The following is a 15827-nucleotide window of genomic DNA, read 5'->3' as shown; positions in this document are numbered from 1 at the left end:
CCGACTCCATGAAAACCTTTTGCTTCTAACCTCTGCCCATTCTTCACAGGACTCTTCATACTTTAATTAACACTCTGGTGTTATCACAACACCAAGCATCACTCTCAAGGATCTACAGGTAACGAAGCACAAGGATTGAGTCATTTTTCCCAGGATTCTTTGAACCAAACACAAATGGCAAGTCAGCACCAGCCTGACTGTGAGAAACTGGACTCCCATGATGCACTTAGGTACGTATCCGCCAACACTCGGTCCGAGGAATCCGACACTATAACTGTTGCGTTGTACGTTTTCTCACTCCGTAAGAATTCGACGTGGAATCACAAAGTTATTGTCTGTTCTTTTTCCATCTGCTGCTGCATAAAACGTATATCCAGCAGTTGCACAACATTTTATTTCACCACACGAGTTTTGAATTTTCCTTCAGGTGTCGGAGCGCTGCAAGTGCGTACATGCCAGCTGTTTACAGGATTGTGCAGTCTGCGTGCAACAAGCAAAATAAACTGAAATTATGTCAAAATTTACTTAATTACATTGATGTCACTAATAACTATTTGTGTGTGGTTAGTTAAAAAAAAACTATTTGTATCATTTTTGACCAGACCAGAACTATTATAAACTCCCTCCATGGAGTTCTGGTTCTCCTCTCTGCATCTTTAATTCCCCCTCTTTTTTTTTTTTTACCATCATCAATATTTTTCCCTTGGAAAAAACACAGTTTATGTTGCAGATCCTTGTTTGTCATGCCAAGAGATTCCTTTTGGAGCTGATGCTTCACCAACATGTGAGCACAAACTGCTGCCCTCCAGGGAAAGCTAACTGCATTCTACAGAAACTCTCAGCGTCAACAAAAATCAAAGCATAAAAGACATGATTGTGTTGCCAAGTCACCCATTCTGTGTGTGGTGAATTTTACTCCTTGAATCGTTTTCCCAATAATCAATGCATGAACTCATCCAGCATAGAGGCTGTGATCAGGATTCACTGGCAATCAGTTAACTTTGAACCGTACTGATGTCCCATCATTGCATATGGGTAATATATTTCCAGACCCAGGTTACATTAGAGGGACTCCATGCATGCAACCAAGCAGCAGGATAAGCTGCTCACGCCTCGATGGGTAAAAAGGCTGTCATAAAATTAAGACTGACTGACTGAATGATGGACACGGATGTATACAAATGAAATGTGGGGACAGGGTTACCAAAAGTGGACTAGATGCAGTTTTCTTTTCACGCTCGTCATTTTACATCTCATAAATTTCATTAATTTTATTGGGATTTTATTTGATAGACCAGCACGACAGCATATATAAATTGGTAAGTGGAAGGAAAACTATAATTTGTAATTAAAACTTGGCAAATAAAAAGCAGGACATTTGTAGCAATTTTTTTTTTTTTTTGTATTTAGCTGAAATAACACCCTGAAATAAAATCCAGTACAATAAACTGCCTTTAAAAGTCACCAAACTCCGAGTTAACGAATAAAAAACATACAGCTGCTCTGTGAAGGACTTAAGGTTTTCTAAAGAATGTAAGTGAAGAAACAGCTGCAAGAAGACCATTGGCTACAAGCACTTTTGCAGGACTCTGTATAAGAACGGACAGTTTCGAAATGCTTTTAAATGCAGTAAAGTAATTGTTAGATGACCACTGGTGTTCCTGAGGCATTTTTTAGCCATTACATTTTTTTTTCCTCCTTTTTGCCTCCAATGACAGAGAACCAGAAGGTAAACAAAATTTGTTTCAAACACAATCAATTCAGACCGGCAAAAACTGAAAACAGAACCAACATTTTTAACGTGTGCTTTTCTTGCCATTAGCAGACAGCCGTTTATGAAAACTGACACAAATAGACGCATACACAGACTTGATGGAGCGGCCCGATTCGTATTGTCTTGCCGTCACAGTCACTGTAAGAGCTGCTGCTGATGCGAACGCTTCGACTTGTCAGACTAATTGTCCCTCTCGGGCCGACAGCCTCTTTTTATCCACTCAAGCTGCTTTGTTTGTTTGGTACACCATGAATACACACACAAAAGGAAATCATGTGGATGAAGGCGCCAGGCTGGCATTTCTTCCAAGAAATGCTTAGAAGAAAACACATTAGAAAATGTTCAAAGTGAGTAATGAGAAAAATAATTATGTAAATGCTGACTATGGTTTTGAGTGTCTCTTTGCATACCATTCTGAACTGCCAGTTCTTATTGTTACTGCATAAAACAGTGAATGTTTTATATTTTATACTGATTTTTTTTTCTCAATTAGGGTAAACACCACACATTTGGGAGTAATAAAAGCTTCAAGCTCTCTTACATACATCTGTGTCAGTTTAGATTTCAGATCAGTCTCTTGTAGCATGCAGACATAATCAAATTTAGAGTCTAGTTGCTGCTCATGCTTGATAAAAATCTAAACAATCAGTCATTGCATCATTTCACAAACCAGACCAAAATCTACTTTTTTCCCCCTAAATTTAGCTTCTTCTTCTTCTTCTTCTTCTTCTTCTTCCACAGACATTCCATGTCAAAACTTTGTGGCCGATTTCTGATCGCTGGTTTTTGTCAATATTAGACTTGCCAATAACAATAAAAAAAAAAAAATCTGATTCATATTTAAGAACTAGAATAAATAGAAATGTGATTAGTATTAATATTTTATATTAGGGCCAGAGGTGATGTTAGAAAGCAAATACCAAATATTTATGGAACTGACATTTCAAATAATTGTAGCACGATTATTGGCATGTTTAGCATGAATATTAGCAATTAGCTCACTATATCCTCGAGAAAAGACATGGACCAGTTTCCAGTCTCAATGTATATCACACCTTTAAAAAAAAGAGATATGCTTTTAAAACCACACTACTTTTCATAAGACTCTTATGGTTTATGCTTGGGTTAAGGGCTGCATTGATGCCACCCATGGTCACTCTCATTTCTGCTGTTTACACAGAAGTAGGTCAGCTGTTTGCAAAGTCATGCCATGGGAAGTAAAGGGGCACCTCCCATTAGCGTTATTAAGATAAGGCTTTTCTGAAACGCAATGGACATGCAAAAAAGACAGAACTACATATTTAGTAGGCAGCAATGAAGGCTAGGCAAGTAAGCCGATAATCTGGCTAAAATAAACAAGCTAAAATACCTAATTTTAGCTTGTTAGAAGAGCAGAGCAGTAATTTGCAAATTTACTTAAAACTACCAAATTCAGTGGGTGTTTAGTCCATGTTTTACTTCAGTCTTCCATAACTGCTCATCGCTCAACCAGATGTAAGCTTACAGAGAAATTTAAATGTGCATCACTAATTGTGATGGAAGCTGAAATCGGTTGATTTTGGTAAATATATTTAGGTGAAGAGAAAACTTCCATAATTTGTTAAATCATTGTCATGAGAACATTAAGCAGACTGACAATATAATTGTGGCTTTCCTGTTGTAAATAATGGAAACCTGATCATTTTTATGCATCTTTATGTGGACTTTTTTTTTTAAGCCTTTGATACCTTGGAACTCTGGCACTCTTACAAAATGTAGGTTTACCCTGATAACTCATAAAGGTCTCTGCAAACTGGAAATGGATCCCTTAACTCAGAAATTTCTAAAATGCCGCCAACATTTCCAAACCCTCTTCCTTCCACAACAGACATAGGTTGAAAATTAAAAACGACTGACTAGGCTGGCTGCACTCTGTTCAGTTTTCCTGTTACCTGCTGAAAATGTTACTCTCTCACCGTCTCAGAGGCGACTGCTCACATGTCTTCACGTGTAAAAACACAGTTTCCTTTATAAAACAACTTGAATTCATCTAAATCCCAACACCCACAGTGAAAACGAGCAACTTTCAGTCTTCTTGCCTCTGTAACAGCAAAGAAACTGAAGAGTGTCATGTCACCACAACCTGTTAGTTTAGATATGATGCGTTTACTGATCTGACGGTTTGGTTTTTTTTTTTAGTTTCGATCACTCAGTCAGTGGCTGATGTGGATTGGCTGAACTGAAAATAATCAGGTTTTGGTGTGATTTCTTTGTGCCTCCGTTCTAGCTGGCATTTACGTTTATGCTTGTATTAAATGATTCCAACTCACCCACAACCATGAGGTTGAGCTCAAAGCCTTGTTTCATGGCCTTCCTCCTCATCTGCTCCAGGATGGCGTCGATGCCAACGTAGCTGAAGTCTCCTCCATGGCTCTTCTCCCCCTTGCCTTGAGGGCTGGGATGGTGGGGCTTGGCAGACTCGGACATGTTGCTGTGGCTCAGGCTGACCTCTGACCCTAAGGAAAGGCAAAAAAAGAAACAGGGGAATTATTATCCACAGAATTGTTCAAAAGGAACTGTTCAAGATGTGAATACATGTGAAACTGAGATGAAGGGTAAAGGCGTCTGAACTCTCAGCAGTTCATTTCCTGTGTGAAACAAAGTCCCAGACTGCAAATCATACACTACTGCACCTATCCATTATTCAAATGACAAAGCTTTTTTCTTTTTGTCCAGAACTTTTCAGTTAAACTTAAGCAAAATAAAAAGCAACAAACATAGCTGCACTGCAAAACAGTAAATGTACACGTTTTTGAAACAATGGGCGCAGAAGTTTGAATTCCAGTGGCAAAAACTCCAGCACTGCTTTGCACGAGTCTAAAAGCAGCAAGACACACCAGACACAAAGCAGCCGCTGCAAATCAGAACTTACCTCAGTTTAGAGCAGGACTGCTGAAATGAAAAATGAAGATGAAGACAGTCTGCCAAGGCAACGCTGCAACAAGCAGACTGAAACACGGCTCGGCTCTGCCAAAATGTGCTAGTGCATGCTTGTAGAAATCGAGTCACTCCTCTCGGAGGAGGAGACAACGGCTTCCTGTGCTCTAACAGAAACTTTTGGTAGTGTCTGTCTGAGGTCTGAAGTCACAAACCACAGACACATGTTTAAGGCTGAATGAAGGCTTTAAACATATTCAGTCTACAGGTACTCATCTTCAATTCTTTTGGTTGCCAAAAATCACAAAAAAAGAGAGAGTTTAGTTTAAACAGTGCATGGTTACAAGCTTTACTTTTAAGAGTGGGACGTGTTTGTAATGGCCCAGGCATCTTTGCAAAACACTTTGACTCAAGTCAAACTGGGGGAGGAGAAGCACCTCCTTAATTAAAAAAAAATCACCACAGATTCGGAACTAGATTTAAATTTGTACTTTGACTGAGCCATTCAAAAACATTATGGTTTAAACCAGTGGTTGCAAACTGCATTCCTCGAGGGCCATAGTCCTGCGACCTTTAGCTATGTCCCTTGTCCTACACACTTGAAGTAAACGGTGAAACTGCCTCACTAGCATGAAGTCAAGCTGTACAGAGCTCCACCAATGAGCTAATATTTGAGTTAGGTGTGCTGAAGCAGAGAGAAATCTACAAATTGATCAAGACCCCGCCTTTCAGGACTGGAGTTTGAGACCAGTGGACTAAACCATTTCATTGCAACTCGGGCTGTAAGCTTAGAGATGGTAATTGCTGGAAAACAAAGTCTCTAACAAGTTCCCTTCTCAAGGCAAACTTTTCATATTCTCTGTACAATTACTTTTCTCTTGCAACTCTTCCACTAAAGCTAGATTTGCAAAGTGCCCAGCTTACAGCCAGCGCTGTGAAAATCTGCAGCTCCTCCAAAGTTATATTGGAGGATCTTGGCTGCTTCTCTTATCAATGCTCTCCTTACCCGGTCAGACAGTTTAGGCGACCTACACACATCCAAGGGTTTGTAGTTGTGCTGTTCACTCTCCATTTTCAGACGATGCATTGAACAGAGCTCCTTGAGATGTTTAAAGCTTTGGATCTCGTCTTATGACCTATTCCTGCTTTAAAATTCTCCACAACTTTGTCCCCGACCTGTATTCTCCACTTTGTGTTACACATTTTTATTTCCGAGGCATCATAAAAAGCGGTGCCAGATGCAAGCTGTTCTTTTCAGACAATTGTTTCTAAAAAATACTTTCTAAATATTCATGTTTAATCTTCCCACTTCTTTAGAACCATGCATTCATTTTTTTTTTTGTAGGAAAAAAAAAATACACTGCACTGACGTTTAGGCTTTAACCAGAAGGAAAACATTTGCAAAGCACAGCACACACTATGTTTCTGAGGAACGTTTGTAATGACCAGTTGGTGCATCACTTACAGTATGTGGGTGTTTTTTAAGGTTTTTCTTACTGAAAAGACAGAGGGCTAATAATACATTTCTAACGACTACGTTCGTCTGTCTCCTCATTAAACACCATAAATCTGCGTGTGTCCTGTGATCATAGACTCTTCTGCCTCAGACTTCTACATGGATTTCAAATGAATACTTCTGAAAGTCTTCGTCTCTTCCAAGACTCACAGAATAGCTGGAGTTTAGATTAGAAGGAAGAACGCCACACCTTCAAAAGTCGCCGTCAGTCCTGCTAAATTTCAATGCTTTGACAGTTTAATGGTTAGCTGATGCACTTTAATACCACGAACTGCTCACCTAAAATGTAAGAGCCCCACTCAGTCAGTAATTAATCTCTGTAGAAGTTTTCTTTCCACTCTCTCAAGATGCAATTTCCCTCGCACGACATTAATTCAAGTAAAAAAAAAAAAAAAAAAAAAGCAAACATGACATTTCTAGAGAACTGTGTAATCTATAATGTAATGTTAGCCTTCAGTTTGCACAGCATCACAGCGAGCACAGGTTGATTTAGAGCAGCAGTGCTGTCCTTAAGAAACCCAACACGTGTCTTGGATTTTGCACAATATTCTTTGGATACGTTTATATTCAACGTTTGCTTGCAAATCCTTCCATGCAATATCACAAAGTATCGTTTGGCAAACCCTGCACATGCACTGTTTCATACTGAACCCGAAAGGCATTGGAAGCCTCTTGAACGATGAATGATGCAGATAAGCTCTAATGACATACAGGTCTGCAGCCAAGCTGCTTTTCGGGCTCCACGACCCCAGAACTTGTACAAATGGAAAACATGCTTTAGCAGAGGAAAATACACAGCAAAGGCGTGGTGACAGCTACTCTTTTGCAGCAAAATTGACTTCCCCTTCATAGGCAGGCGATAGTAGTTTCAGAGGCCGCATCTCTTCCAAGAGACGGCGATCGTCAGCTTGCCCCTACCTTTAAAAACCTCCTATGAACAAAATATTTGTTCGTAAGAGGTTTCTTCATTAAATCTGCAACTCAACATTATGCCACTGATGAGGCCAGTGAAAACTATTTATATTTTACTTCTCAGAAAACTATAATAAACTTTCAGATCATGATAGAGGTGCAGCATCAGTTAAATCCAAACCGTGCTCACGTGGGAGCAATTTCACTGACGCACCAAAAAGGAACAACGTGTCAGCCATGAGAAACTGAAACTCGGTATGGCAAACCAGCAAGAACAAACAGTACAATGGCATCAGTGTATCAATGAATCCCTTCAGGAACTGAATATGGTCTCTAAAGAGTAATCTCTTTGAAATATAATAAGAAAAGCTGGCCAGTTGACTAGTTTGGTATTTTTAGCTACCAAAATTTAATAGAAGTAACCAGTAGGCATGGGCCAGTTACATATATTAAACTATATACTTTACTAATATATGTATATATATTGCATATTTTCAGTTCTTTTAGATGAGATTTCACAGAAAGATGCTGCGTCATACATGTTCTCTCTTTTCTGTGTATTTCTGCTCAGCTGACTAAAAGGCAGCAGCTGCAATTTACTGTGACTGACAAAGATAAATTTGGTTTTAAGAAGTCGTGCTGTCTAAATAAAATGGCCTCTGACAATAAATTTTACTAAGTTTGTCCAGTTTTTCCTTCCAGATTAGGGCTGAGTCGCTGCCTCAGTTCAAGTATTCTGTAAACCGTGTGACCTCATCTCATTTGAGTCAAATTAAATGAACAGGCAGATTTTTTTAAAACCACATGCTAACCAACTGAGAGTCAGCTACACAAAAAGGGACAATACTGTACAGATAAAAGTCGGATCCTTTTCCACATTTTGTTTTAAACTTTTTGAATACCATATCTTGAAACCGTTATATTTCCACTCAAAGCTGCCAAACAGTTTGAACTTTGTACCATCCCACGCTTACTGCAAGTACATGCTACACAACACTAAGAGTATTTTATATTGTTTTACCACAACATGCAACAGGAACATTTAGAGATTAGCTGGGGTTTTTTCAGCTTTGTTTGAATGAATGAAGTGGATGAGTTTTCTTTGCACGAATGGACAAATCCCATCAAAGAGAAAACCCCAGGCTCTGGTCATTTATTTTTAAAAGCAGACACTTTGGAGGTGGGCTTCAGGATTTAATCGCTCACATCGGTGAGGATGAAGTTTGCTCACAGGATTGCATGACAAGTCTTCGTGTTTAATAAAAATGAGTTCCTGCTGTGTGTTTTATCTTGGTTTCCTGTTTGTCACTGAGGACTTGACAGCAGAAAAACCACAAACTTCACATCCGCAGTCAGGCAGCTCAGAAGTTAGCAGCTGAACACAGGAATTCGTTTATTTTCTACTTTTAGAAGCACCTAGAATAGCAGGTGCAATGTGTTCTTCAGGAGCATACTGAATGATGATACTGAAGTCTTGTTTAGCGCTTCTTAGTATGATATGTTTTATTAGTTCATTTTGGAGAGGAAGTAAAAGATCATGGTAAAATTCTGCTTTATCTCTGGCTAGTATTGTGTGTTTTTGTGGGGAGGTTTTGTCTGAATTAAATATAGATAAAAGGGGGTTTGACAACAAACTCGCCCAAGAAGACAAAATGTCTGAATCTAATTTCTCATATACTTATTAGGTATTTATTTTAAAACTACATTATTCCCAAAAAATACTCCAATAGCAATACTAATTTCTCTTTTTTTTCCCCCACACTACTTGGTCAGAACTAGCTCTTTTATACTGGAACATTGTTTTGTCAGAGGAAGGCACATCTTTGGTTGGTTGCCTAGGTGAAGACATCAACACACCATGCTGCACCCCATCCTACCAGATGTCACAGCAGGAACCATCTGGTTCACATGGACGGAAAAAAGAAAATCCACCAGTGAAGTGCTGGGATAACTAAAGACAGCTACAGTTTGACCTAGAGTGGACAGAGTTTTGGTATGATAAACCACAGACGAGATGTGGTGAGCTCAATCTTTAACTAAATATAACCCAGCCTAGTTTGAGAATCTAGACTTGAGCTGCACGCTTTGGCCAATTACCGAGAAAGACTCTGAACCATCCAACTGGTGGAGCAGATTACATCCTGCAAGACATTTTTTCTAAATCATTTCTTAAAGTTTGTTCAGTTACTTTCCCAAAAATCATTAAGCAGACTGAATGGTTCCAACATTCTCAGGTGTGTTTAGACTTTATTTTCTTTTGTTGGAAAGTGCTCAAGTTACTCCTAGTCATATGCAGTAATGGGCTGCTCTGAATCACTGTGTGAAATTAAAGTCATTTAATGACAGAGATTTCGATGTTTTTAAACACCCAGATTATCTGCAGTGAGTTTTATATTTTCCTGAAGGGCTGTCTACCAGTATCAACATATATAAAGTTTTAAAAAGTTAAATCTCGAAAGCAAAGTACTTTAAATGGGGTTGTGTGGATCACAGAGTAACTCTGCAATGCTCTACGACTACCACTTGCTGTGCAATGCTGCCCGGCTTGCTGAAGGAAGGCCTAAGAGACAAAATGAGATAACTTGCTACAACAAAATCAGAGTAACCAGTTAAGAACATTGATACCAACAGTGCCACTTTCCAGCCCAAATCAATAAAGGTATTATTTTACTTTTAAATCTTATTTTTAATGCAACTATGGTTCAAGATTATGCCAGGAGATCTCATACTAGCCCATGCCTACTTTAAAGTCAAGGGAGCAGAGTACAGTTTGAAACAAGCGCTGGATTATGATGAACGTCATAAGCATTAATGCAATCGTTTGGTCTAGCAATGCCTTATGGAGGAACAGTATTTAAGTCACTGCAACTGATCAATAATCAGTTCCACTCACAATGACAAGATCAGCAATAACAAGCTTAAAAGGATTACACAGATTTGATTACACTAAACGGCATGACGGTTAGCATTGTGGCAGAGCTTCACTGATATTTACTGCACTAGCTTTTCATGTCTTGTCCTACCTACTGCATCTGTACTTTTAAAGTCAAATAAATACTTAGGTTCACATTCCACTGTACGGCACATGAGGCCAACAATGGCTACACACGGCCCTAAAACGAAAAGAAATGTCCAAAGAGGTCTCAGGAATGCCACCAGGCACCGTCACTTGTGGTGGCCTTTGGAGAATGTAGCCCTTGGCTTAATGTGGAGCAGAGCAGATGGTCTCAAACACCCCTAAAAGACTGGAAAAAATGTGAGGAGACAAAGAGTGGGGTCATCACATGGTGGGGGGGGGATCGCTGAGATAAAGAGCACAGCCAGAGATAAGTGTTAAAATACCAGACACAAGCCGCCTGAGCGCAGCTGGGATCAATGGCTGTAAGCGGAGACTGACTAAACGAAAAAAGTGAAGTCCAACACAGCAGGGAGGACACTGTTCTGCTGTGTGCCATTGTGAGAACCCACTGACCACAGCTGTAACTCAAAGCTTGAACGCTTCTGAGAAACATGGAAGGGAAACTAGGAGGGTCCCACCGCAAGACCAGCTAGCAGCTGCAGCAGGGGACGGGGTATGGGGAAAAGGACAAACAGAGCCCATGGTGCAGTAAATCTGGAAACCACTAATCACCGAGTGGTAAAGGGGGCTGACTGGTTCAAATACTTTCATTCTGAATGTGACGAAGCAATTCATGAGGAAATTAGAAGCGTTTCACAGCTGACCTTTGACTTCTAAGACCAAAGTTCCTCTTCAGGTCATGATATTTCAATGTTATGCAAATATGTTGTGTTTTAGAAATGAAGGGTGAATTCCCTCACTTAAGAGGTTCCACAGACAGTAACTCTCCCTTTGTTAATCGATATGTTAATATAATTAAAATACATCTAGCTTTCAGGTACATTTTTCTTTAGTGGTCAGTAAGTCACTTCAAGTGAATCATTTAGAAATTCACCAAGCAGAAATTTTGTAAACCTTCAACCTGCTAATGCTAACTCAGGCTGATTCTAATTTATTGATTTTAAAATAATAATAATAAATGATGAAATAGTGCACTTTTTTTATTTTTGCAAAAATCTAAAGGCTTACTTTTCTACAGAGGAATTTTGCTGCAATACATTAACCTTCCTGTTATCTGCCGACATCTAATGCAATATAAATGAACAACAGGCATCCTCCTATGAAAATTTAATAGGTTTTCAAAAATGATTCTTATTCTTTTTCCTCTGACTTAATTTTCATATACCTTACTGAAAACAGCTGACACATCGTCTTCTCTCTGCAATAACATCCACACCAACAAGTGTTGTCAGCGCGACTGAGTACCACTAGGTATGGCATGTTGACTGATTTCTAATGTCCAAACAAATAATTACCAATCAGAACATAAAGTCATGCACAACATAATCTAATTCTCTACAAATCACTAGAAAACACAATATTATAATTCCAAAATATCAAGATTGTATAGTTGATCAGAAATAAAATGTACAGGATGTAACCTGATCATTCAAACCAAGAGACAAACTCATTTAAATGTAACCATGTTGAATTTACCCACATGCCAGAAACTGTACGTTTTATTTCCAGTCATAATTTCAAGAAGCGAATCTGACAGATGACCTATAATTACTTAATCACACTGCCACAGCGCTGAAGAAGGGACCACGATAACTATACCTCCCCCAGCGCCGACAAGCTGTCAGCCCTGAAAGAACATGACATGTCCGACTTCCTCCCAGCCACGATATACATGTAGAGCAGAAAGCATTCTCTCCTGTGGGCATTCACAGAGATAAACAGAGCAAGACATGTCTGCAGAAATGTGTCGCCCTTCACTGAATAACAAAAAAAATAAATAACCAAAAAATGACTATGCTGGAGCAGAATTACTACTTTAAAGGCGTAGAATAAATCTAACCACGTTACAGAGAGGAAGGACTTTAGAAAAAAACAGTAATGTAATAAACAGCATTTGCAGACAGTCGCGTTGTTCACAAACATGTTCACACCTCGCCTTTTTGCAGCTCGACTGCCTGCAGGCGAATTCTTTGGTCAGAAACAGCAAAAGTGTGATGATCGTCCACAACAGCAACAAAACACTAAGCATTTACAGATGTTGTATCATTCAAGATTTAAGGTTTGAAAATGGACTTGTCAACTGCACAGTTTACAGTTTCTAAAAGCAAAAGGAAAGGAGGCTGGCCCTGAACAATCATGGTGACGTTTTCAATCACTTGTGATTGAGTTGCTCTTTAACAGAAGCTTTATCTTCTAGATTAGCAATGCTTTAAAAATGACTAGGTGGATTGAAGCACTTTTTTATGCAAATAGATGCTTTAAATGACAAATATTTATATCTAATATGATGCAGTTGCAGCACTGATGCAGCTGCAGCACTGATGCAGCAGGACGTCTGCTGGGTAAAACACATGTAAGTTGATGAGCGAAGCAGCCTTTGATGGAAAATAGTAGAAAGTGTTATTAATGACCCCTTAACACTGCAAAAGTCGAGCCCCACTGAGTGGAGAGGCACCATTTCGTCACTCAAAGAGTGAGGTGTGATTTTCACACCATTTCTCAGTTGGAGCCTCCAGGTTTTCGACCATTTGACTGATGGAAACATAACAAAGCTGGCAGAGTCAAAAAACACTATCTGAAATAATACAGACAGTTAATCTGCAGAACATGATGAAGCCAGGAGCTGATCAGTGGTACTTTATACATTCCTTATCCAGGCTGCTGTAAATTGATTTAAAGGAATAGTAATTGTAGTGACCAAAGAGCTTTAACTCTGCAGGATGCAGTGAAAACAATTCTAATATTCTTTGCCTCATCATTCTGGCATTTTACAGAATTAATTATCGTCCAAACAGAATCTGGATAATTTTATGCATGGTTTTATACAGTGTGGGTAAATATATCATTTCAGCAACACAATATTTTGGATTAAAGTGTATCACACAATTTACTAGCTTTTACATAAAAGAATAAAGCTGCAGTTATTAAATTGTGATTTATACTGTAGAATTCCTGCTAAATGTATGATTATTGGGTGAAAAATATGTCTTTCCCCTCTGTTCTTTAGGAATTGGACAGGGAGTATAATAATGTGATATTTGCTAGCACCAGGCAATTAGTTGGGCTAATTAGTTGGGTAGCATTCCAGGTTAACAGAAATTAACTTGCAAATGGTTTTAAAACAAAGTTACCTAAATCAGTGTGACAAGTGGCACTGCTTTACTTTCTACATGATGGCAGTTTTTCCCAAACAAAAAGTTTCCAAAGAGGCAAATTTCCCCCTTTTTTCAAGTAAAAGGCAAATGGGTCCTTTATAGCCTTCTGAATAAGCAGTTCTTAGCAATGAGTGGGGGAGGGGCAGTGCTGCAGCCCCAGTTACTCCCAAGTTTTCTCTGGCATCTCAATAAAAGGACTTTAACCGTGTAAATAACTTAACAGTAACAGTTTTGAATCTGGTCAATGCCTCGGTGCACCGTGATACTCGCCCATGTCCAGACAGGATAAACTCTGGTTGCTGGGACGGGTCTTCTCCATCCTCCTTACACTGACAAAAACACTTTAGGAAAGAAAACTTCTTCTGACTTAAGACTTCTGGGTGTCGTACCCAACAATGCAACTATTCAGGAAACAGAGGGCAAGCCAGAGAGGTAGACCATGTGACACAGTGAACATGTGGTTGATGGATGATACTTCAAAAGTCTGAACACTTAACATAAATCAAAGGTCAGTTCCTATTTTCTGATTAATAGCAGATGTGAAAATCTCAAAAATACAAACATTGATTTGTTTTTTTCTCCTCCCCCAACAAATTATTGTTGAGACAATCAAAATTAAGCTGCATTAAAACAGCTTGACTTCACTGATCTGAGGTCAAACTGAGCCTGGAAACTGGAGGGATTGTTGTAAGAGGTGAAGCCACAGAAAAAAGACAGACTACAAGGACAGACAAATCACTAACAGAGTGAGAACAGCTGTTTCGATTGGTCAGCTCCTCATTCTGGAAGCTTGACCATCTATGCATGTTGCAGAGCAGAGGACACAATGGGTGGGAGGGAAAAAAGAAAGAAAAGACGAGGGGAGGAGGAATGGGAGTACTGACCCCCAAAACTCTCTCCAATGACTGAACAATGAGAGAGCAGGGGGAGCAGATATTCCACTAAGTACAATGCTGTCAAACAAAATTACGGTCTTTTCACACATCTCCTCGCAAAACACGCTCAAGCTTCACCTTTCTGCTCTGGAACTTCCTTCCAAGCACAACACAGCAAAGAACACCTGGCAAAATGAGAAACAAGCAGCCTCAACACATCCATTTCAACCCCTTCTCTGTTTTCCTACTTTAACTCTCCAAGCCCAACACTTTTTTTTCTCCTTTCTTCATGAAACCATCCCCAAGTTTTAGCACAAGACAGAAAGAACACAGCAAACATGAAAAGTGACAACTCACCCAACCCTTTCCTCTCCTTCTATTTCCTTCTCTCTCCAATCTCTTCCTTTCTGAATCACAGCTCCAGCTTGTGAGGCCAAAACTGCTTCTGCTGCTGCTGCTCCCTGGCCACGCCCACAGAGTGTCACGTGACCGCCATCCCAAGGCATTCGTCAGCCACACCCCTCATTCAGAGAAAGTCAGTGGAGAACTTTGGGAGAAACGGGAGAGCTTCCCGATCCACGTGGGAGCGAGAAAACCCACTTGAGAAGGAAAAAATGTGTTTATGTCACAACTGAAAATGCAAATAGACTTCAGCCTGTGTGCGTGTGTGTGTGTGTGAATGTGTTGGTATAATATCCTCTTTCCCTCCTCCTGTGTGTGTCCATGTGCTCCTTCCCTCCCACTGCTTTGTTGAACAGAGGAGGGTATTAAATTTTACAAGTGTGTGTGGACAAGCGGAGGAGATTTGGTCATCTCTCTTCTTTCCTCAGCGATCACTAGCTCTCTGTCTCTGAGAGGCACAAGCACAGCATCCCTCCGGCTCTGACTAACACATGATTAAACCCATGACTAACTCAAAACTCTTCTATATTTAGACATTTAAAGGGATCATTTGTTAAAGAGGCTATACTTTAGCTTGGATTAGTGTAAAAACTGGGGGCTAAATAAGACCGCTTAGCATGATAAGAAGTCTCATTAAACAAATGCACACACTTTTAATGTTGCAGTGTTTTAAGTTGGGAAAGGCTATTTACTTTTATTACTTTTATTTTAGCCTCTAGCATTACATTCTTCAACATCAAATGGAATCGAGATGTTTTATTAGACTAGAATATTGTGTTCTGACTAAATTCTCCAAAATGTATCTCTACCAAAAGAAAAGAATGGAGCTTTTTGTGGTTGTACCCATAGCACTGGTAAAAATTGATATTTTAATTAACCCTCAGTTTGATCTCCTCTAATCAAAAAGAAATACTTTGTTGAATAAAAAAGAAAATATGTGGTTGTGGATTTTTATACTTCAGTCACCGATTTCACCTTTGCATGCATGTGGCCACAAATTGCTTATAGTTTTATACTAAAGCACGATAGGCTCACACAATACACATGGAGATTATTTTCCACATCTATTCCTTTAAGAAAGGATATCCTAAAAGCTAAACAACACCAGCTAGACTGAGCGAAGCTGCGTCGAATTTAACATTGGCAACAAAACAGATGAAACTGTTTCCAAATGTTCCCTGGAAATCTGAATCACTCC

General features: G+C 39.4%; 1 protein-coding gene across 7 annotated transcripts in view; it reads right to left on the bottom strand.

Annotated features, from left to right (window-relative positions):
• The window catches only part of septin9b (septin 9b), a 77362-nt gene that overhangs the window by 13824 nt on the left and 47711 nt on the right, over positions 1-15827 (bottom strand). For 5 of the 7 annotated variants that reach the window (XM_007551542.2, XM_007551539.2, XM_007551541.2 and 2 more), the window contains one exon: positions 4084-4269. In XM_007551542.2, the coding sequence (XP_007551604.1) occupies positions 4084-4269 (186 nt within the window). Of the gene's footprint in view, positions 1-4083; positions 4270-4685; positions 4789-14584; positions 14692-15827 lie in introns of those variants that run through there. The other 2 variants (XM_007551544.2, XM_007551546.2) reach the window with 2 other exon arrangements.

This window comes from Poecilia formosa, unplaced genomic scaffold (genome assembly GCF_000485575.1).
Source record: "Poecilia formosa unplaced genomic scaffold, Poecilia_formosa-5.1.2 Scaffold43, whole genome shotgun sequence".
Taxonomy (NCBI): Eukaryota; Metazoa; Chordata; class Actinopteri; order Cyprinodontiformes; family Poeciliidae; genus Poecilia; species Poecilia formosa.
Note: the sequence above shows the minus strand (reverse complement) of the source record. Positions and strands in the feature narration are given on the sequence as shown.